The sequence below is a fragment of the Trachemys scripta genome, chromosome 5 (assembly GCF_013100865.1).
Source record: "Trachemys scripta elegans isolate TJP31775 chromosome 5, CAS_Tse_1.0, whole genome shotgun sequence".
Lineage (NCBI taxonomy): Eukaryota > Metazoa > Chordata > Testudines > Emydidae > Trachemys > Trachemys scripta.
The window spans coordinates 121436929-121461735 of NC_048302.1; the positions used below are offsets into that span (position 1 = coordinate 121436929).

Here is a 24807-nt window from a genome sequence, read left to right on the forward strand (position 1 = left end):
GGAATCTTGAAGTAATTATTTTCTCCCTGATGAGTTCACTGTCTTTCTCTTCCTCTCTGACAAGAGATTTCCCATCAGCTAGTTTAAATCTTCCTGTCTCAAACTGAACTCTGAAGTCCATTTTACAGCAACTAGAAACCCTCCCTGACTGCCCTGGACATAGAATCATAGGACTGGAAGGGACCTTGAGAGGTCATCTAGTCCAGTTCCCTGCACATGTTCTGGTCCCAATCTGAGTCCTGACAATGAAATTATAAACTAGCAGTCATGAGTGTCTTTCTGTTCATATGTTGTTACACCATGCCGTTCACCATAGTATTTCAGCACCTGGATGGGAATACATGCCCAGGTTCAAGGGTTTTCTGTATATTGGGACAAGCTGGGGTTTATATCTTCATAAAAGTCCCCTCCTGTCCCACTTCTCAGCTTCTAGAAATTCTGCTTGACCTTTAACACTACTGATGCTGCTTCTAACTACTAAAAGAGGTAGTATTCAGGTTTCAGACATCTAAAAATCAGTCATTATTCTAAATGCTAAATTAAGCTTGTTAACATAACAAAATTTAATTGAATAACTAGCACACTACTAAGTCAAATTCTTTATTTATTCTCTAGTTAAACAAGCTGCAAGATCTTCATCCATTGCCTAAGATAATTTTAGAATACCGACAGGTGAGTTCATTTTTCATAAAGAACATATTCGCATTGAAAGCAAGAATTAACAATAATATAGCTTTACTACGCCACTTTTCTGAGAATCTTTTGACTAGCATATGATTTCATGTATTTCTTTAAATAGTCTTAATATTTCTGCAGCAGTAGGTAAATTCTTAGTATGAGTTCAAAAATAGGTTTGGTTTGCACTATATTTTTTTCAGTTAACCAATTTTTGTTAAATGTTTGTTGCACAATTTTAGAAAACTTCACTAACAAAATTGGTTTGGTGATACAGTGAGAAAATCTGGACCAAGAAAAGAGCTCGAGATTGTAAGGGGCTAGATCAGTGGACTTTTTGATATGTTGCTATTTCTTATTTTTAGAATAGTCTGCTGACAGTCCATCACAGCATTAGTTTAGTCTGCCCATTTTAGTTAATAGTTGGGTTTTCAATGGATGTGTTTTCAGAGTAAAACTAAAAAATCAGTCTTTGGCTTCCTTGTGGCTTCCTTTGTTTCTGCATCTCTGAGTGCCAAATTCTGAAACTTTCACACTGCAACACCTGTATAGCCAAATATTTAGACTAGAGCCAAATGTTCAACGCCATTAAATTCAGTGTATTGAGCCATTATTGAATGTCTGTTGAACATCCTCGCTGTTAAAAATGTTCTGCAGTATCTACACATTTTCTATAGTTGTAAATGGGTTGACTTGAAGAGTATGAGTTTCCACTTGAAAACCTCTTATAATTTAGATAATATATATAGAGAAAGTACTAAACTCTTTTTCTAATTTAGGTTCACAAGATAAAGTCAACCTATGTGGATGGACTACTTTCATGCATGAAAAAGGTAAGAATGCAAAAAAGCTCCCCCTGTAAATTTGTGTATTTCTGTATAAGATGGTTTGAAATAATTCTGAAGTTTTTAAAATTATAATGTATTTTTATTAAAAATATAACACTTATTTTTACTTATATGGAAATATTGATAACATAGTATATATAAGCTTTAGAGTAAAATTTCATTTTCACATCTTGACTTCTGCATTTATCACAGGCTTTTATATTTGGATTTTTTTTTTTTTTACTTCACTAAAGGGATTTATTTCATCTACATGGAATCAGACAGGAACTGTGACTGGCAGACTTTCAGCCAAGCATCCTGTAAGTGAGTCTTTTAGAAGCCTTTTTCATTCAAAGAAAGTGTGGTGAAAATGCATTTCATTGTAAGCCATGTCCAATAGAGAGCTCCAGGTCAGCTAAATGGAAATATACACTCCATTTACATCATTTTGCTTCATGCTGTTTAATATGCATGAAAAATTCCAAACTAGTTTTCCTTTGGCTATCAGAGGGATCAAAGAACTAGTAATTGCAATATTGTATGTAGATGGGAGATAGGAACAAAATATATTGTTAAGTGGGTATTGCACTTTAGACAGAGATTCCATTAAATAATATTGACAACTACTTTTAGAACAGAGTATAATATTCATTGCTTAGCTTTTAGGTTACAAAAGAGACAGAGATATTACAAATCCTCAGTTCTGAGCCATGTAGCCTCTGGTGCCTGATATTGTTAGAGCAATTACTGAAGACTTTTGACCTGAGGTACAACCATTGTGCTCTGCAAGGACAGCAAATCACACCCACACCTTGTAACATAACCCTCCATGCCTTTAAAATCAATGCATAAGACGATACTTTTTCTTTGAATTTCTGTCTCATTAACTTTGTTTCATTTCAGTATCTTTATATTTATTCTATTTTTTTCTTTTCTTTTTAATTTTATACCATAATTCTTTACTCCTTGTGGCTAGAGCTGTAGATTGCCTAATCACGTCCATTATATAAACTCCTGTTTTCAGTTGTTCCTAATTTTCCAAAACTTTCATCTTTTTGGGTTGAAATTCTGAGGCCTGGTCTCTGGTTCAGGGTGACTTTTTTATTTAAAGGGCTTAGTAAAATTAAACTGTCATTTGTTTAGATTGCAGAGAGTGACTGGATTTGACTTTTGAGTCTGACATGTATTTGGTTTGTGACATCGGTCAAGTTACATAGTCTCCCTTTCCCATTTGTGAAATGACAGTATTAAGGGGAGTTGGGATCTTTCTACTGAATAGGTCAGCCTGCCATTGAGCCAGTATCTGCATCCTTCTGGGGTTTGCACGTCTTAGGTCATGTCAACTTCACTGGGCCAATAAATGATATACCAAAAAATAAATATGTATCAGATCTTATCAATATGAACGTTTAAAATTAATTAAAATTTTGCTATCTGATTCTGACATTGTAGTGTACATGTACAGCCAAAAGGAGAAAAGGTTGAACCTGGTTAAATGTATTTAAAATAATGTGCCACAATTATTGCTAATAGCTTTGAGGAATGTAAAGATTAAAGGATGAGGGAACTAAGGCAGAAACCTAAAGAGAGATCAGCACTTAGCACATATATTTAAGATGTGCTAATTGTTCTTACTTTTCTTCTGCTAATGCAAGTGGGTCTGTATTTCATTTTACATTGAAACCTAACTGGTTTTCTAACTTAATTACGGATATCTTGAATTACTAAATCATATTAAATGTGATTACTTCTTATGACATTGATGGGACCACATAACTACCTAGATAGACGGAAACTTTCAAGAGACATTTATACAAAACAAATACCTTGGTTCTAATAGCACTGTCATGTCTTTTAATAAATAGAACTAATTTGATTTCTGTTCATGCCTTTTTTAAGGCAGGGAACATGTTTGCTTATAAGTGCACTGTGAATGTGAAGTTTTTAAAATGTTTTCAGTGTGACTTCTCTAACATTACGAAGTATCTTGTGCATGTTTCTTGCACAGCACTGTATTTTTAGATATTTTCATTGTCAGCATTAGATACCCCCAGCCAATTTATATGGTATGTTATGTGGCAAACAGTAGAAGGTTATGCATTTTTAATCTGAGCTCTTCAAAGTATATAAATGGAGGGACGGCAGGAGAAAATAGTGTTTTTACACTCTAGCATTCAAAATTATCTTCATTTTATGTTGATTTACATTTTACTTTTAATTATTTTGGTTTATAAATGTTTGTGAAAAAGCACGTATGTCTGACATACTGAAGTCAGACAAATGAACTAGCAGAATGTTAAAAGGTTCTTAGTTATTCTGTCTGTGACGCAGTATAGTTCAACTAAACATAACATTTTTCTTTTGTATTTCACAGTAAACTGATACTTGCATCATAGTATGTATTAACACTATGACCAGAATTTCCAGAAGGTCTGAGCACCCAGAAATGGGGTCAGAATTTCAAAAAACACTCTGCTGCCCTTTAGGCACCTAAATAACAGCCAGCACACTGCAACTCTTATTGAAAATATTGAAATGATGGTCCCAATTGTTGGTGCTGAGCACTTTTGAAAATCTAGCCAATATCTTCTCTCCTGATTCTAATAAACAAAACAAAAAATTTTCCTATAGTTTCCATAAATATACAACTAAATATTTTTGCAATGATCATCAGCTTCTGTTTTCACCATTATACAAAAATATTGAAGGGACAACTATACAGGGTCTAATTTTGACCAGGATCTCACAGTGTGCTCCCTTATGTGAGGTTAGTCTTATTGTACTACCACCATGTTCTTATCAACTGTGCAAATTGTACCATTACTTATGCCTGCAAACTATGGGTTTAAAGAAGGCTGAGTTTTAAAAATCTGATCCATTTGTGTTTTCTGTGTTAAGAGTATAAGGCATAAAAGAAACTGATGGGCATTTTGTCTCTCATGTTCTCATCTCCCATCATGTGCATTCTTGAGATTATCACAAGACATTAGTCAGGACTGCACAGCATCTTTAATACTTCAACAAGGAACAGGGATACACTTCTTCATTTTTCAGGTCAAGTCTAGGATTCCAACCACCCCCTCTCCCCAAAAAACCCCAATACCCCACTAAAAAAGTAAGAAGTAACAATGTAATGAAGAATTTACTTGCCTGCATTGTCTCTTCCTACGGTTTGTGGTTGGTCAGACACACTGCCAGTTCGTGATGCTCCCATTCAGCCTAGTGACAGTACCAAAAGTGTTTACAAAGTTCATGGCAGTAGTCGCAGCCTACCTCAGATGTCAAGGTATCCAGATCTATCCCTATCTCGGTGACTGGCTCATCAAAGGCCTCTCCAAAGAGCAGGTGCAGTGCAGTGTCACGACGTTGTGAGTCACTTGTCAAGCTCTGGACCTGTTGATAAACAAACAAAAATCAACATTGGTCCCTCTTCAGAGGATAGAGTGCATAGGAGCTGTCCTCAACTCCATGCAAGCCAGAGCATTTTTACCACAGGCCAGGTTCAGGGCAATGTCAGATCTGATCTCCCAAGTCACCGCACACCCGCTTACCACAGCTCGGGTCTGCCTCAGACTCCTAGGACACGTGGCTGCATGCACCTATGTCATCCGGCACACATGGCTGCGGCTAAGGCCCCTTCAAATGTGGCTGTCGTCAATCTATTCCCCAGCCAGACACCCTTTGGACAGACTCTTCACGATCCTGCCCCAGGTACTCACCTCCCTCCAATGGTGGTCCAACCCAGATCCGGTGTTGGAAGGTGTTCCGTTTGCAATTCCACAGCCCACAGTATCTCTGATGTTGGACGAGTACGACCTCAGTTGGAGTGTGCACCTCAGTGCTCCCAAGACTCAGGCTATGATTGTGAGAGTTGTCTCTTCACATAAATGTGAGAGAGCTCAAGGCCAGCTGCCTGGCTTGCGAGATATTCCTTCCCCATCTGTCTGATCGCGTGATGCAGGTGCTGACAGACAACACGGCCTCCATGTTCTATGTCAACAGACATGGGGGAGCCCGCCCATCAATCCTTTGTCAGGAAGCCCTTGGCCTGTAGGACTTCTGCATCCAGCATGCGATCTACCTGGAAGCCTCCCACCTCCCCAGTGTTCGGAACACACTGGCAGATTACCTCAGCAGGTCCTTCTCTCACCACAAGTGGTCCCTCCACTTGGAGGTCATCAGGATGCTCTTCCAGAGCTGGGGAGCTCCCCAAGTGAACCTGTTCATCACCAGGCAGAACAGAAAATGCCACCAGTTATGCTGTCTGCAAGGCCTTGACAGTGGCCCACTATCCAATGCCTTTCTCCTGTCGTGGGTGGGCACTCTGATGTATGTCTTCCCGCCAATCCCTCTGATCAGCAGGGTCCTTTCCAAGATCAAGAAGGATAAGGCGAGGGTCATTATGATCTCCCCGGCCTGACCTCATCAGCATTGGTTCGTGACGCTCATCGACTTGGCCATAGAAACAACATGGCCTCTTCCCGACCACCAGACCTGCTCTCTCAGGATTACGGGTGGTTGCTGCACCCAAATCTCACCTCTCTCCACCTCATGGTGTGGTTGCTCGGTGGCTGAACTCTGAGGAGCAGGCCTGCTCCAGTCCGGTGCAGCAGGTTCTTCTGGAAATCAGAAAGCCCTCCACTAGGGCTACCTACCTCACAAAGTGGAAGTGCTTCTCCTGCTAGGCATTAGAGTGGAATATCTTCCTGGTCAGCGTGTCTCTGCAATCCATCCTGGATTACCTCCTGCATTTAAAGCACCAAGACCTTGCCTTCTCATCGATCAAGGTGCACTTGATGGCCATATTGGCCTTCCACCCTCACATCCAAGGTAGATTGGTGTTCTCACATGAGCCTCCTGAAGGGCCTTGAGAGACTGTTTCCTCCAGTCCAGGATCCAGTTCCCCAATGGGATCTCAACCTGGTCCTTTCCATGCTCACTGGTCCTCCTTTCGAGCCTCTGGCCTCTTGCTCTCTCTCGCACCTCTCATGGAAGGTCGTATTCCTTGTAGCTATTACCTCGGCGAGGCAAGCCTCTGAGATTAAGGCTCTTATGTCAGAGCCCCTGTACATGGTGTTCTACAAGGATAAAGTCCAATGGCGTCCCCATCTTGCCTTCCTGCCAAAGATGGTGTTGCACTTCCATGTCAACCAGGACATCTTTCTCCCAATTTTCTGTCCAAAGCCCCACGCATCCAACAAGGAAAGACGTCTACACACCCTAGACATCCGGCATGCCCTGGCTTTCTACCTTGTGTGTACTAAGCCTTTCCGCAGATCGACTCACCTCTTCATTGCAGTGGCTAATAGAATGAAGGGCCTCCCAGTGTTGGCTCAGAGGATTTCGTACTGGATCACTACCTGCATCCGTACCTATTATGAATTGGCGTGACTGGTGCCTCCACCATTAATAACTGCTCACTCCACGAGGGCTCAGATGTCATTGACCTCTTTTTCTGGCCCATGTCCCTAGCCAGGACATCTGTAGGGCCACGACATGGTCATTGGTGCACACCTTCATGACGCATTATGCCATCATCCAGCAAGCTAGGGTTGACGCTGGATTTGGCAGAGCTGTGTTGCAATCGACACGTCCGTGAACTCCTACCTGCCTCTGAAGGTACTGCTTGGGAGTCACCTACAATGGAATGGACATGAGCAAACATTCAAAGAAGAAAAAATGGTTACTCACCTTTCGTAACTGTTGTTCTTTGAGATGTGTTGCTCATATCAATTCCATGACCCACCCTCCTTCCCTTCTGTTGGAGTTCCAGCAAGAAGGAAATGAGGGAGGGAGGGAGGGGGCCGGCAGCCCCCTTATACAGGTGCATACGCGCACCACTCCAGAGGGCACCAGAGCCAGTCCCCTATGGATACCACTGAGGGTAAAAACTTCAGGCACCGGTGTATGTGTCAAACACACACACCTACAATGAAATGGACATGAGCAACACATCTCAAAGAACAACAGTTACGAAAGGTGAGTAACTGTTTTTTCTTCTGTGTTACAGTAAGCTGAGCTGCTCTGATTCTTGCCCAGTGAATTGTGAGATAACTTGTCTGTCCCACTGGACACATGGATGGAATTTTGGGAAGGCATTGGAAGACTATCAGCACTCAAATGATTTAGTCTGTATCCTGAGTGTACGGCAGGTTACTTTCCAGAGTGAAAGTGGAAACCATGCTAATCCACACCCCCACTTATGCCAACTAACCCATTTTGAAATCACCACTTAACTTGGGTGAGAAGCTTTTGTGTGTGGATGGGAGAAGGAACTAGGGACAGCACCTAAGTAAGAGCCAGAAACATCCCCTGTGTAATATGGTTGATATTCAGGCAGTGAAGAAATTTTAATGAGGCCATTGAGCTCAAAGATGGCATTTGCATGGCTAAACTCTGTAACTGAATTCACTCAGAGAGTAGAGATGTGATCCATCATGCCAAAAATTATTTCCTTCCAAATGTCCACAAACACTGGTCTGGGAAATCAGCAGGAGAGATCTATCTTTCAGGAGCATTGTGGGGAAAGGTCACAGACTTTATAGCATAATATTAATGAGTATCCATAATTCCTCATCTAGTGCTAATAACATACATTTCACAATGATATTAATCACCAATGTGTCACCAGTTCACATATGATACCTTATGTGACCCATTTTAGATACAGATTATGACAGTGTACATAGTGCTGGTCAAGCCAGCGGAAACTCACAGCTACATACCAGGTAGTCCCTTGCCATCTGGTAGGGAGGTTAAGCTTACACCTCCCCTCTTACAAAACTGTGGGAGGGTTAGCCACTGGCTGACCCGGAGGCAGCAGGTCAGAATCCTCTTTCCTGGTCAGGGCATCTGCCACCATATTTTCTTTCCCCTTTATATGGCAAATCCTGTTTTGTCCCCTTTGTCTGCTCACAGTATCAAAGACACAACATAAGAATAGCCATACTGGGTCAGACCAATGGTTCATCTAGCCCAGTGCCAGATGACAGACATAATATCCGTGTCCCAAGAATTTCACCTACACTGTTGTTACAAACATTTTAGTGATATCAATGACCAAACTATATATTACATGTCACCTTTTAAATAAATATCATGACACCAACATGTGAGGTGTAGTGGGTATGTCAGAATTGACAAGAGTTGCTGAATATAGTGTTGTTGTAGCCATATGAGTCCCAGGGTATTAGAAAGACAAGGTGGGTGAGTCAACATCTTTTATTGGGACAACTTCTGTTGGTGAGAGAGACACGCTTTGGAGCTACACAGACCTCTTCCTCAGGTTTGGGAAATGTACTCAAGAGTATCAAATCTAAATACAAGATAGAGCAGATAGTTTAGCATAAGTAATTAACACATATTCTGAGGGACCATTCAAGGTGAAGTGGCCCATTAACATCCCTGTAGTTATAGGACAAAAATGGGGGTTAGGGGTTACAGATTGTTGTAATAAGCCATAAATCCAGGGTCTTTATTAAAACCATAATTTTTAGTGTCTAGCAAGGTTATGAATTCAACCTCCCATGCTCATCTTTTGAAAGTGTTGTGCAGTTTTCCTTTGAGGATGAGGACTGATAAGTCAGCTATAGAGTGATTGCTTTGTGAAAAGTGTTCACCCACAGGTGATAGGGTGTTTTTGTCTTTCATCATTTTCCAGTCTGAGTTCATTTGAGAGCATAGTGGTTGTCTAGTTTCACCCTCATAGTTGTTTGTTGGGGCATTTAATGCATTGGATTCAGGTACACTACATGTTGTGTAGGCAAGTGTAGGATCCATTTTGACAGGTTTCAGAGTAACAGCCGTGTTAGTCTGTATCCGCAAAAAGAAGAACAGGAGTACTTGTGGCACCTTAGAGACTAACAAATTTATTAGAGCATAAGCTTTCGTGGACTACAGCCCACTTCTTCGGATGCATATAGAATGGAACATATATTGAGGAGATATATATACACACATACAGAGAGCATAAACAGGTGGGAGTTGTCTTACCAACTCTGAGAGGCCAATTAATTAAGAGAAAAAAAACTTTTGAAGTGATAATCAAGCTAGCCCAGTACAGACAGTTTGATAATAACTGTGAGAATACTTACAAGGGGAGATAGAGTCAATGTTTGTAATGGCTCAGCCATTCCCAGTCCTTATTCAATGCATCCGAAGAAGTGGGCTGTAGTCCACGAAAGCTTATGCTCTAATAAATTTGTTAGTCTCTAAGGTGCCACAAGTACTCCTGTTCTTCTTTTTGTAGGATCCATGAATCTTAAAAGGTTTGTTGTGGGGGGCGTTGATCATTGTAGCAAGGGCCAGAGTTACACCTTATGAACCCCTAGGCACAGCATCTCAGCGCCCCCCTCCCCGCCTACAGCTGACCTTCATGTTGCACACAGTTTTAGAGAGGTAAGGCGCCCCTAGAACGCCAGCGCCCCTACACACATGCCTACTGTGCTGTTTCTGGCAGCATCTGGTGCCACTTTGAATTGGTGTCCTGGTCTGTGGGGAACTTGCTTCTGATGATGAGGAAGGAGTGATTAGATAGTTGTTTGAAGGCCAGAAGAGGGGGTTCAGGAAAGATTTTTTTTTCAGGATGGGGTCCCCATCGAGTATGGGTTGGTTGTAGCTGTTTGACGATCCCCTGTATGGGTTCAAGTGTGGGGTGGTAGGTGGCAATTAGGGGTGTGTGATCTATATTGAAGCAAGTGCTCTTGGGGAATTTGGGTGGTCTGCTCCATGTTGCAATCTACTTCTCTGGTGGAGTGTCCTTGTTTGGTGATGATGGTTTTGAGTGTATTTAAGGTGTATATCCCAGACTTTCTCCTCAGGGCGTATTCTGTGGTATCTGAGTGCCTGGCTGTAGATAACAGATTTCTTGGTTTGTTTTGGGGTGGGTACTAGATCTATGAAGGTAGGTGTGGTGATCCATGGGTTTCTTGTATATAGATGTCTGTAGGGTTCCATAGTGAAGTAACCACCAGAGGAAAAAAAATGATAAAAGGTTTAGAAAACATGACCCATGAGGACAGGTTAAAACCTGGGCATGTTTAGTCTTGAGAAGAGTGAAGGGGAGACCTTATAACAGTCTTCAAATGTGTTTAGGACCATTATAAAGAGAACAGTGATTAGTTGTTCTTTATGTCTATTGAAGATGGGACAAGAAGTAATCAGCTTAATATTCAGCAAGAGATATTTAGGTTAGATATTAGGAAAAACTGTCTGTCTATAAGGAATAGGTTACCAAGGGCAAAAACCTGTCAGGGATGGTCTAGGTATACTTGGCCTTGTTTCAGTGTGGGGCAGGAGATGGACTAGATGACCTCTCAAGGTCCCTTTTCAAGCCCTACATTTCTGTGATTCTGTGACTTTCTACTAGCCCGCCCCCCGGCTGCTCCACAACCCACAAATATTTCTTTTTGGCCTTGAGTGAACTAGACTTTACACTGAATAGATCAGCATGCTCGACAGTCAGTGCATGTGACTTTTTGTTGTTGTTTTTTTTGTTTTATGCAGTAGTGCTCACATTATTTCCCCTCCTCCCTCCATGACCCCATTTAGTTAAACTTTGTTTCTTCTATTTTTCCTCAATCCTGGTGTTTCTGGAATTTGATTTCTTCACCTCTATTATAAATATACAGTGCATAGATGCTTCATTTCTCACTAGCAACAGAAAGTGATGTATAAATAATATAGCACATCTTGAAACAAGAGTGCATTTTGGAACTGTGATTTCTTTCTGTAGGCATTATAAATGTTTATTTACAACTGGATGACTGAATACATTTTGTATGTGTGAAAAGCTAAAAATAAAAAACACTTTAACTCTTCAGTTAAATTGCTTTATTACAGTACCATACCTTCCCTAGTTATCCTCATTTCATTCTGATGAAGATAATCTGTGTTTATTATAAATGAGGGTCCCTTTTCTGAGTATATTTTTATAGCTAAATAAATTCTTTTCTTGAATGAATACATATGTTAGAATCTTACCTTCCATTTCTTCATGCTGCTGTTTTTAGTTCTTTTGCTGCTATCTTCTTATTAAATGTGCTGATTACATTCCCAAATTAACAGTGAAATAAAAATTCACTTGCTATTATCTCAATCTGTCATAAGATATGACTTTCAGCCTAATAACATTTATAGCAAAAGCAAGTCATAACAGATGTTAGGAAGATTTCAGTATGGAATGGCATATTAATTGCAATAGGGATATACAAGTATTGTGCCTTGCCTTTTATTAAAATTATAGGATAGCAACTATCATGTATCACTGTTGCAATGATTCTGTAAAGCAGATGCAGCTTTGATAACTACTCATGAAAGGTTGTATGATTAGTTTTTCCATGTTCCCTTGTTTTTTTCTTTTTTTCATGTCTTCTCATGTTCAGGATGGAGAACATGGCAGTGTTCTGAAAATCTACAAATATATTTCAAATTATTTACTGTTTTGAACAAGGGGGATCCAGTGGACATAGTATACTTAGATTTCCAGAAAGCCTTTGACAAGGTCCCTCACCAAAGGCTTTTACGTAAATTAAGCTGTCATGGGATAAGAGGGGAGATCCTTTCATGGATTGAGAACTGGTTAAAGGACAGGGAACAAAGGGTAGGAATAAATGGTAAATTCTCAGAATGTAGAGGGGTAACTGGTGGTGTTCCCCAAGGGTCAGTCCTAGGACCAATCCTATTCAACTTATTCATAAATGATCTGGAGAAAGGGGTAAAAAGTGAGGTGGCAAAGTTTGCAGATGATACTAAACTGCTCAAGATAGTTAAGACCAAAGCAGACTGTGAAGAACTTCAAAAAGATCTCACAAAACTAAGTGATTGGGCAACAAAATGGCAAATGAAATTTAACGTGGCTAAATGTAAGGTAATGCACATTGGAAAAAAAAAACCCCAACTATACATACAATATGATGGGGGCTAATTTAGCTACAACTAATCAGGAAAAAGATCTTGGAGTCATCGTGGATAGTTCTCTGAAGACATCCACGCAGTGTGCAGCGGCAGTCAAAAAAGCAAACAGGATGTTAGGAATCATTAAAAGGGGGATAGAGAATAAGATGGAGAATATCTTATTGCCCTTATATAAATCCATGGCATGCCCCATCTTGAATACTGCATACAGATGTAGTCTCATCTCAAAAAAGATATACTGGCATTAGAAAAGGTTCAGAGAAGGGCACCTAAAATGATTAGGGGTTTGGAATGGATCTAGGGTGACCAGACGTCCCGATTTTATCGGGACTGTCCCGATATTTGCTTCTTTGTCCCGCGTCCCGACTGATGTTTGGTCGGGACACTGGACAAACAAGAAATTTTGCCCTCCCGGAGGGACTCTCACCCCGGCTCCGCCCCCTCCTTCCCCCATTGGCTCCCTTCCCAAATTCCCGCCCTGGCCCCGCCTCTTCCCCAACCACCCGGCATTCCTCTTCCCTCCTAGGCTTGCAGCTGCATGGCGGTGCAAGCCTGGAGGGAGGGGGTGGCGGCGGTGGCGCCTGGATCCTGGAGCTAGTGAGTCAGCTCCGGCACTGGGCGGGCAGGCAAAGAGGGGCTGGCAAGGGAGGGAGATGGGGGGGCTCAGCTCCTGAGCCCCCTGCCATGCCAGAGGGCTCCTGCCCGGCCCCCGGACCACTGCACACGAGGGCCCGAGGCCGGGAGCACAGCGCGGAGGCTGCTCCAGCCCTGCAGCCCGCGGGGCAGCGCGGTGGGGTCCGGGCAGGGGCAGCGTGGGGTGGGCAGCGTGGGCCCAGCGTGGGGTGGGCGGCGTGGGGGCGGGGACCGAATCCCCGCTGCTGCCAGGGAGCCCCGCGCCTCTCCCTCCCGCTCTTGGCTGCGCTCAAGCGGCTGTGGCTCCTTCCCGGCGGGACGCACCTCCCGCCCCGGGCACATGCGGCATGCATCCGGCTGCCAGCGGGGAGCCCCGCGCCTCTCCCTCCCACTCTCGGCTGTGTTCCAGCAGCTCCTTCCCAGTGGGGTGCCCGCTGGGAAGGAGCCGCTGGAACACAGCCGAGAGTGGGAGGGAGAGGTGTGGGGCTCCCCGCCAGCAGCGGGCCGCATGCCACATGTGCCCGGGGTGGGCCAGGGGGTGGGAGACCCCGCGGGGAGAGTAGCCCGCGCGGCCAGGAAGGAGCTGCAGTCGCTGGAGTGCAGCGCAGCTGAGAGCGGGAGGGAGAGGCGCGGGGCTCTCCCGGCAACAACGAGGATTCAGCCCCCGCCCCCGTGCTGCCCTGTCCCTGCCCGGACCCACCGCGCTGCCCTGTGGGCTGGAGGAGCCTCCACGCTACGCTCCCGGCCCCGGGCCCTCCGTGTGCAGTGAAACTTTTTTTTTTTTGCTTCCCCCTTACCTCCCCCCCGCCCCCGCTTCCCGATATTTTATCTCTCTGATCTGGTCACCCTAAATGGATCCCATATGAGGAGAGATTAAAGAGGCTAGGACTTTTCAGCTTGGAAAAGAGGAGACTAAGTGGGGATATGATAGAGGTATATAAAATCATGAGTGATGTGGAGAAAGTGAATAAGGAAAAGTTATTTACTTGTTCCCATTATATAAGAACTGGGGGCCACCAAATGAAATTAATGGGCAGCAGGTTTAAAACAAATACAAGGAAGCTCTTCTTCACACAGCACACAGTCAACTTGTGGAACTCCTTGCCTGAGGAGGCTGTGAAGGCTAGGACTATAACCGGGTTTAAAAGAGAACTACATACATTTATGGAGGTTAAGTCCATCAATGGCTATTAGCCAGGATGGGTAAGGAATGGTGTCCCTAGCCTCTGTTTGTCAGAGGGTGGAGATGGATGGCAGGAGAGAGGTCACTTGATCATTAACTGTTAGATTCACTCCCTCTGGGGCACCTGGCTTTGGCCACTGTCAGTAGATAGGATACTGGGCTGGATGGACCTTTGGTCTGACCCAGTACGGCCATTCTTATGTTAATAAAATCACATCTCCAAACAATGTTTCAGAACTAATGTAAATGAGTGAACAAGATGAAATTTAGCCAAGCATGCATACTGTTTGACAAGTGCATACTGTATGATTAAAAGATCCGGTGGTCCTTGCTAGGGAAGATACCTGCTACAGGTTGCGTCTGCCCAGGGTACATATGCAATGAAAGATAATAGCATAAGAGTGTAGAAAATATTTGCCTTATGGTAGGGGTGTTATGTGCATTTGGAATTTTTGTAAATTTATAGCCAATTGATTTGCTGATTTTCATTTAGTGAAAGGAGAATTCTCACTTCCTTTTTCTCCCTCTCTTTATATTGTCTTTTGTCCCGTATGCATGAGCTAGTCATGTGGCTCCAGTGAGCACAGAAAAAAGAGATGTCCTTAAGCACTGGGAATCCAAGTACAAACCCTTTTCAATCCAGATTAATGTGTCTCTAGGCTCAGGAATCACAGAATTTTGCCTAGTGAATTTTGCAAGATCTGATCTATTGGAATTTGATAAAGAGTTTATTAGAGATGCCAATGTAAATGGCAAGTATGCCAAGGGTTCAGGGACACTGATGCCCAGATTTCTCTGATCGAAAAATATATGGTTTTGGAAGCTGATTTCCTCCTAGGGGTAAATGTAAAACTCCTTGCATTAGGAAAATTTGAAGCCACTGTGCCTTTTAGCCTAAATAGAATTGGAGTGGGAAAGTTTAAAAGGTACTTCAAATATTAGTATACAGGATAGCATTCTGGTGGATATGTTAAATAGTAATAATAAAGGTTTTAATTAGGAACAGATGCACGATTTCTATGTTCTATCGGAAAGAATTCTAGAATACTCAAGCTCCCCAGTTAGTATTTACTTAAATTTAGGCATTGAAATTAATCAGACAATGATTAATCCTTGATCTAAAGATATAAAATTTTTCTGTTGTCGCAGCTGCAGAAACCAGTAGGCTATGACTCTCTCTTCTTTTAAATTCTAAAAGTTCAAAGATACAGTGTACATTTGCACGATTATCTGAAAGAAAGAATACACTTTTTATGAAGATAAGAGTACTGTTATGCACAGCCTTCATGTAAATTAGACACACACGTTGCTTATCCAACATTAGTATTGTGAAATGGGCAAGTAATGTTACAGTATAGCCATTAAACTTTGTGCTGTACATGCTTTAGTATGTCTTGATTAATTACAAAAAAAAATTAGGCCTTTATTGGAAAACACCATGGAAAGTGGCACATAAGTGATGTTCATTTGAGGCATCTAGTTGGAAGGCTTCTTTTAACATTATCTAGAGTTAGCAAAAAACATTTTTCAGATAAGTATGCTGTGACATCAGCTTCACTAAAATAATGATAGATTGTCTTAACAGGGATGAGAAATTGGATTGACTTTGTCTAGGCATATTCTTAGACCTTTGGATCAAAGCAATTCAATGTCATATTTTTTAGCTGATACAAAACATCACTCAGATGTGCTGACATGTTGATAAAGAAAGTCAGGACACACATGCCATTTATTATAGTAGATCTCTGTTCTTTGTGTATCTCTTGCATTCAAAGCATATTTTAATTTTGGATCATGTTCCTTTTTATTTATTTGTCCCAATACTATGCAGTCACAAGATGACTATAATTGCATTAGCACTGACAAAAGGGTCTTGGACTTTTTTATGTACACGTTGTCAAGTTCTAATGTGTTTACAATTCTTTTTGCTGTTTTAAACTTTAAATGTATTTGAATGAAGGTTTTAGTGCTTGTGAAAGGAGCTGGATTTATATCCTTGGAGACTAAAATGCTCTATCCACCTTCTTTTATTGTTGTTTGTTTTTGTTTTAAAGTGAATCATAGAATCGTAGTAATTTAGGGCTGGCAGGGACCTCAAGAGGTCATCTAGTTCAGCCCCCACGTGCTGAGGCAGGACCAGGTAAACCTTGACCATCCCTGACTGATGTTAGTCTAACCCAGGGGTCAGCAGCCTTTCAAAGAAGAGCCATTTTTTTTGTTTTTGTCTTTGACCAAAATATTTAGAGAGCCGCATCACACACAAAGCTACTTGTAGAGTTAGAATTTATCAACTAATAACTTTAATATGTTCAATTATTATTACTACTCACCAATACTTTTAATGTGACTAGAATCTAGGTGCTTCAGCAAGGACTGTACCAGACTGCCCACAGCCTGGGTATGTAGCCACGGTGTTAAATCATGGTGGGTCCATGCCGCTGCATCTGCACTGATATCTTTAGCCAGGGCAGCTAGATTAAAGCTAGCAGAGCTGCAATCACGCTTCTGATTGCAATGTAGGCACACCCCCTGCGTTTGTACAGCACCTAGCACAATGGAGACCTGATCTCAATTGGGTCTATGATGTTACTGACATACAAATAAATTTGGACCCATCTCTCCTGCAAATACTTGCGTTCACATTTGGGTATGTTAAAATGCATTTGCTACAGGGCCTGCAGTGATGTGACAGTCCCTCAAGTGAGTCTCCGAATAAGGCCAGTATCCTGGCAGGAGGTCACAGTAATGTGATGTCACTGTACAATGTGTGTGCTCCCTCGGAGCTGAGTGGTCTCTGCCCTTCTGAATCACAGGGTGCCAGGAGCATTGTGTACCTGAAATGACACAATAACTACACCCATGCTGCAGTGGATTATGTTCTTATGAGAACCTCACCTTGGCTTTGTATCAGACTCCAAATCCCCTGCATGCAAACCTCTCACTCTTCTGCTGGATGCCAGTCTTCCTTGATTACAGAGCAGGGGATTGGAGAGTAGGACCGGGTGCGGGGTCTTAGTTTGGGTGCAGGAGGGGTTGGGGTGCGAGAGGGGGTGCGAGGTGCAGGCAGTGGCCAGGAGGCACTTACCACAGGCGGCTCCTGGCTGGTGGCACAGCAGGGCTCAGCAGCCAGGCTGCCTGCCTGCCCTGGCCCCATGCCACTCCCGAAAGCGGCTGGCTGCTGTCTCGTCTCTGTGTGCCTCTGGCGGAGGGTGGGGGGTGGGGTGAGGCAGCTCCACGCGCTGCGCCCGCCCCCAGCACCATCCTCACAGCTCCCATTGGCCGGTTCCCAAAGAGCCGGTTCAGCCAAAGAGCTGCATGTGGTTTTGGAATCACAGGTTGCCAACCCATGGTCTAACCTGTTCATAAAGAAACCCAGTGACAGGGATTCTACAATCTCTTTAGGTAACTTGTTCCAAAGCTTAACTATAGTTAGAAAGTTTTTCCTAATATCTAACTTGAATCTCCCTTGCTACAAACTAAACCAATTACTTCTTATCCTATCCTTGGTGAATATGAATAACAGCTGATCACCATTCACTTTATAACAGCCTTAAACATATTTGAAGACTGTCATTGGGTCATCCCCCCTCCTCCCCCCCCAGTCTTCTTTTCTCAAGACTAAATATGCCCAGTTTTTTTAACCTTTCTTCATAAGTTAGGTTTTCTAAACCTTTTACCATTTTTGTTGCTCTCCTCTGTGCTCTCTCCAATTTGTCTACATCTTTCTTAAAGTGTAGCACCCAGAATTGGACCCACTACTCCGCAGCGAATGAGCATACTGACAAGAATTTAATGAAAATTTACATAATCAAAGCAATTGAACAAAAGAAGCATTGAGAATTCTATGGTAATTATAACCAAATTATTAAATATCAGAGGGGTAGCCGTGTTGCATCTGACGAAGTGGGTATTCACCCACGAAAGCTTATGCTCCAATACATCTGTTAGTCTATAAGGTGCCAAATTCACCCATGGCCTTTTGCTAATGCACATCCTGACGGATAGCTCCTCAGAGAAGTTTAGCCTTTTTTGAAGGGAGGTTTATAGTATTGTAAAGTACCTGTAAACCTTTTCTGTTCAGACCGACACAGGTGACCAGCGTAGTCCCAGAGGTGAGCTAGTTTGACTGGTGAGTAGGTTTTGTTAAGGTAGCTGGGGATGTGCTGCTTCATGTTGTTTCCTAGACCAATGGTTTCCAACCTGGGGGTCTGCAGACAGTCTAAGATTTCCATAGGGGTCTGCACCTCCATTGAAATTTTTGGGGGGTCTGCAAATCAAAAAAGGTTGAAAACCACTGTCTTAGATATCCTCAGCTGGTGGTACTACTTTGGTGCCTCTGGTGCAAACTAAAACTGCCCACTCAGCCCCTTGTGGAAATCCACTTGGTGGTACTACCACTTGCCCTCTCCCAAGTGAATGCCCCTAGAGCACAGCAACAGAGGTTGGTATAGGCAAGTGCAGTTTGCATCTTGTTATGTCAACAGGGATGATTTTGGATTTGTAAATGCCTTTGAAATTATATTGCAAACATCTATAATGTGGCATAATAGAATTTCATTAATATCTTCCCTTTGAGGGCCTGGATCTTTTCAGTCTGAAAACTGATGAGATACTTCACTCATTGAAAGATTCTTGTGCCATACTCTGGTCTCTTGGGGTTTATGCTTTGGATTCTAAGAGAAAGCAGGGCCCTCTCACTTGCTTCAAATAGAGACCATCACCTGATTCCTTTTTCCATCAAAAAATCTTGGAGCCCCCATGAAAGAGGCATTGCTTGCAGAAATGGAGACCTTCTGCCTGGGCTACTATTTTGTCCCGCTCTGCATCTGCTTCCAAACAACCATTTTGATGGGTTGGTCAGGAGTTGCACTATGACCAGTCTAAAGGTTAATAGGTTTGTAACCCTTCTGCCAGTCAGAGTTGGCAGCAAAAAGGGCCGGGTTCAGTATCTTTGAACCCAAAGGAAGCTTATTGCACTTATCTATAAAAACGTTTTTTTGGTAGCAATTACATCTGCTAGAAAAATTGGAGAGGTACAGGCTCTCATGGAAGTATGGCAAGAGACCACCCTGGCTTAACCAGCAGATCTTCAATGATCTAAAACTCAAAGAAGAGTCCTACCAAAAGTGGAAACTCAGTCAAAATACAAAGGATGAATATAAACAAATAACACAAGTATGTAGGGACAAAATTAGAAAAGCCAAGGCACAAAATGAGATCAAACTAGCTAAGGACATAAAAGGAAACAAGAAAAAATTCTACAAATACATTAGAAGCAAGAGGAAGACCAAGGACAGAGTAGGCACATTACTCAATGAGGGGCGAAAGACAATAACAGAAAATGTGGAAATGGCAGAGGTGCTTAATAACTTCTTTGTTTCAGTTTTCACCAAGAAGGTTGGTGGTGATTGGACGTCTAATATAGTGGATGCCAGTGAAAATGAGGTAGGATCAGAGTCTAAATTAGGGAAAGAACAAGTCAAAAATTACTTAGACATGTTAGATGTCTTCAAATCACCAGGGCCTGACGAAATGCATCCTAGAATAGTCAAGCAGCTGATTGAGGAGATATCTGAGCCATTAGTAATTCTTTGAAAAGTCATGGAATACGGGAGAGAGTCCACAAGGCTGGAAAAGGGCAAATATGGTGTCCATCTATAAAAAGGAAAATAAGGACAACCTGGGGAATTACAGACCAGTCAGTTTAACTTCTGTATCTGGAAAGATAATGGAGCAAATAATTAAGCAATCAATTTGCAAACACCTAGAAGATAATAAGGTGATAAATAACAGTCAGCATGGATTTGTCAAGAACAAATCATGTCAAACCAACCTGAGAGCTTTCTTTGTCAGGTAACAAGCCTTGTGGATAGGGGGGAAGTGGTAGATATGGTATATCTTAACTTTAGTAAGGCTTTTGATACTGTCTCACATGACCTTCTCATAAACAAACTAGGGAAATACAACCTAGATGTAACTACCATTAGGTGGGTGCATAACTGGTTAGAAAATCATTTCCAGAGAGTAGTTATCAGTGGTTCACAGTCATGCTGGAAGGGCATAATGAGTGGGGTCCCGCGGGGATCAGTTCTGGGTCCCATTCTGTTCAGTATCTTCCTCAATTATTTAAATATTGGCATAGAGAGTACACTTATAAAGTTTGTGGACGATACCAAGCAGGGCGGGGTTGCAAGTGCTTTGAAGGATAGGATTAAAATTCAAAATGAGCTGGACAAACTGGAGAAATGGTCTGAAGTAAAGAGGATGAAATTCAATAAGGACAGATACAAAGTAGTCCATTTAGGAAGGAACAATCAATCAGTTGCACACATACAAAACGGGAAATGACTGCCTCGGAAGGAGTACTGCGGAAAGGGATCTGGGGGTCATACTGGCTCACAAGCTAAATGTTAGTAAACGGTGTAACGCTGTTGCAAAAAAAGCAAACATCATTCTGGGATGTATTAGTGGAGTGTTGTAAGCAAGACACGAGAAGTAATTCTTCAGCTCTGTTCCACGCTGATTTAGGCCTCAGCTGGAGTATTGTGTCCCATTCTGGGTGCCACATTTCAGGAAAGATGTGGACAAATTGGAGAAAGTCCAGAGAATAGCAACAAAAATGGATAAAAGGTCTAGAAAACATGACTTATGAGGGGAGATTGAAAAAAATGGATTTGTTTAGTCTGGAGAAGAGAAGACAGAGATGGGAGATGACAGTTTTCAAGTACATAAAAGGTTGTTACAAGGAGGAGGGAGAAAAATTGTTTTTAATATCTCAGGATAGGACAAGAAGCAATGGGTTTAAATTGCAGCCAGCCCAGTTTAGGTTGGACATTAGGAAAAACTTCCTAACTGTGAGAGTGGTTAAGCACTGGAATAAATTGCCCAGGGAGGTTGTGGAATCTCCATCATTGGGGATTTTTAAGAGCAGGTTGGACAAATACCTGTCAGGGATCGTCTAGATAATACTTAGTCCTGCCTTAGTCCTGCAGGGGACTGGACTAGATGACCTCTTGAGGTCCCTTCCAGTTCTATGATTCTATGTACAGCCCAGGCAAACACTACTGGCCAAATTACTCTGATTTTGAGCATATGGAGTATATGTGTACCATAAGTGGAATATATATTTACAGTACAACTCAAAGCACTCCACTTACTGAAAGATTAGTAACTTTTCTTTTTTATTGTGAAATAGGAAAAGATGAACTAAAAAGTTTTAAAATTTGTTTTAATAAATTAACGTACAGGGTATGTAAACAAGACAAAGATGTACTTGTAGACTTACAAATAAATGTGCAGAGCTATTAAAATAAGAATTGAAAATCAATTGCTGCGTATCTGCAAAGACCTGAGTTTAGGATTCTGTGTTTCTGACCCGTTGACAACATCACAGTGAAGGCCACAATTCAGTAAGGCACAAGCAAATTTTAGATTCAAATGTGTGATTAGTTCCATTGACTTCAATAGAAGTCATGGACATGGAAGTTACATAAGTAAAACTTATAACTTAGTGTTATTTAAACTGTAGGGACAATACTTACAGATTACTGGAAAGCAAACTAGCCATATTTTGATTGGATTAAAATGTTGTTTTTTCCAACCTTTTTAACAGAATTCATAAGTAATTCAGCAACACTTAAAGTTGTAAAAATTATTATAGTTATGTTTCAAAAATAGAAAGGTACAGGTCTGTCGCATCTTACGCGCATTTAACATGCGCGATTTCAACTTTACGCGGTCGGCAAAAACAAAAAAAAGAGAAAAATAACAATTTTAATATTGTACCTGTAGTGCGGGCGATTCCGCCCGCCATTCAACTCAATGTAATTTTGACTATAAGTGGTTTTCGCTTTACGCGCTAACCGCGGAACGGAACCCCTGTGTATGATGAGACTTGCCTGTATATGGCATACGTTGCCAACAAAAAATATCATTGACACGGCATATAAATGTCCAGGGATTTTTGATCAGGAAAAAAACCACAACCAAAACTCCACTAAATTATATACTGGCCTAATACATGTTGTTTTCTTATGAACTTAGTAAAATTAAACAGACTAAGAAAGTAGCTGTCTAATTTTGGGAGTGGGAGGGTTACTAAAAAAAAATCTGATTTATAATAGCAATTGAACTTCAAGGTTATATGGAATCAAACTATAGCATACTGAAGCTTCCAGTCAGTGAACACAGATTAATGTGGTCTGCTCTCTCTGGTGAAAACCTATTAATAAAAGTGATTTTCTCTACATTATATAAATCTAATGCCATACCATAGGGCAATATCATGTAAGACAGCATCATGCAAAGGGAGCCAAAATCCCTCCAGTGATGATAATTTAAACACATACAATATAAACAAGTTGGGATTGTTGAATTTAAACAAACTGTTTAGCACAAAAAAAAATCACAAATAAAATTCCAGAAGTAGAAAGTATTGTTACATATAAATACCCCTTGCTTTTTTTCCTATGATTTCCCACATGGCTTTGTTCCTAGAATTATTAGATAGAAATAGTGCCTAATAAATATGAGCACTTCTTGGTTATGATACATCATTGTGGAGTATAGTACTATTCTAAAGTACCACCAGCTATTCTAAAGCACCAGGTAATCTGTAGGTAAATTAACCAGGAGCTGTGAGGTAAGCATCTTTTTAAGGCTGACTACAGGCATGTAGCAAGTGTTTCAGCCAAGCTTTCTTGCCATCCTGGGAAGATCCTTTGGGTTAGAGGAACTCAAATGTGTTCTGACAGCTGTTTTTAATGTCTGCATGATCAGTTGAGAAGTCAAATAGGATTAGCCTTCTTTGCAACCCGAATGGTTTTAGTACCAGAGACGTTTTTTTGTTCATTCCCTGCACTGACTATTTGTGACCTTTATAGAGAGTTCACAAGAGAGAAAAGCTCCTTGAGCCCTCCTCCGCTACAATGCACACCCATAAAAGGGCTATGGACAGTCTGCCCCTTTATTAGAGGGTTCTGAGTAAGTGGAAAGAACTGGAATGTTTGGTGATACAAGAGAGCATATGACTAGTCCCTACAGTCACTATTTTCCAGAACATTCAGACTTCACTGAAGGTACTTGCATACCTCAGAAGTGTAAATATGTACAGGCGTTCAGTTCAAATAACCATAGTTAGTGGTAAGTAACCTTTATTCACTCCCTCAGTGAAACACCTATAATCACCTCTGAGTATCTCACCTCATTTACCCAAAATGCTTATGGCTATGTGAACTTTCTTTAGTATATTTGTATTCCTTTAGTACTGGAAAAGATAATACAAGGTTGATCTAAGCTATTGCCTTTTAAATCTGGAGAAATATTACTTAGAAGAAATGAAGATGAGTTTTCTTTACCTGTGAACCTATTGCCTGTAAATCTTACATCCTGATTCTTATGTGCCGGCGCTCGGAGGGGGGCAGGGCTTTGGGCAGTGCTCGGGAGGGCGGGGGCTTGGCGCCACGCTGGGGGGGCGGGGGCTGGCGCGGCATGGTGCTCGGAGGGGACCGGGGCTTGGCGCTCAGAGGGGGGAGGGGGTTGGTGCGGCGCTCAGAGGGAGGGCGGGGGCTGGCGTGGCACAGCCCTCGAAGGGGGGCTGGGGCTTAGCGCGGTGCTCGGGGGGGCAGGGGCTGGCGCGGCATGGCGCTCGGAGGAGGGCGGGGGCTTGGAGTGGCGCTAGGGGGACGGGGGTTGGTGCAGCGCTCAAAGGGGGGCTGGGGCTCGGCGCGGCACTCGGAGTGGGGGCAGGGGCTGGTGCGGCACAGTGCTCAGAGGTGAGTGGGGGCTTGGCGTGGTGCTGGGGGGTCGGGGGCTGGCGCAGCACGGCGCTCAGAGGGGAACGGGGGCTTGGCGCTCGGAGGGGGGCCGTGGGCTTGGCACGGCGCTCGGAGAGGGGTGGGGGCTTCAGGCAGCGTGGCACTTGGAGGGGGCGGGGCTTTGGGCGGCGTGGTGCTCGGGGGCAGGGATTTCGGCGGCACTGGGGGGGTTTGGCTGTGCAGCGCTCGCGAGGGAGGTACAGCAGCCTAGCGTTCGCAGTGCGGGGGGGCGGCACTCTTCTTTTTTGCCTGGGGCAGCAAAAAAGTTAGAGCTGGCCCTGCATTGAATCATACAATCATAGAATATCAGGGTTAGAAGGGACCTCAGGAGGTCATCTAGTGCAACCCCGTGCTCAAAGCAGGACCAATTCCCAACTAAATCATCCTAGCCAGGGCTTTGTCAAGCCTGACCTTAAAAACCTCTAAGGAAGGAGATTCTACCACCTCCCTAGGTAACCCATTCCAGTGCTTCACCACCCTCCTAGTGAAAAAGTTTTTCCTAATATCCAACCTAAACCTCCTCCACTGCAACTTGAGACCATTACTCTTTGTTCTGTCATCTGCTACCACTGAGAACAGTCTAGATCCATCCTCTTTGGAACCCCCTTTCAGGTAGTTTAAACCAGCTGTCAAATCCCCCCCTCATTCTTCTCTTCTGCAGACTAAACAATCCCAGTTCTCTCAGCCTCTCCTTATAAGTCATGTGCTCCAGCCCCCTAATCATTTTTGTTGCTCTCTGCTGGACTGTTTCCAATTTTTC

The 24807-nt window shown here is 42.7% G+C and overlaps 1 protein-coding gene across 1 annotated transcript in view; it reads left to right on the forward strand.

Moving 5' to 3' along the window:
- Positions 1-24807, forward strand: part of POLN (DNA polymerase nu) — a 201008-nt gene that overhangs the window by 60928 nt on the left and 115273 nt on the right. The window contains exons 10-12 of the mRNA XM_034772539.1: positions 616-672; positions 1455-1508; positions 1757-1822. Of these exons, the coding sequence (XP_034628430.1) occupies positions 616-672; positions 1455-1508; positions 1757-1822 (177 nt within the window). The remainder of the gene's footprint in view (positions 1-615; positions 673-1454; positions 1509-1756; positions 1823-24807) is intronic.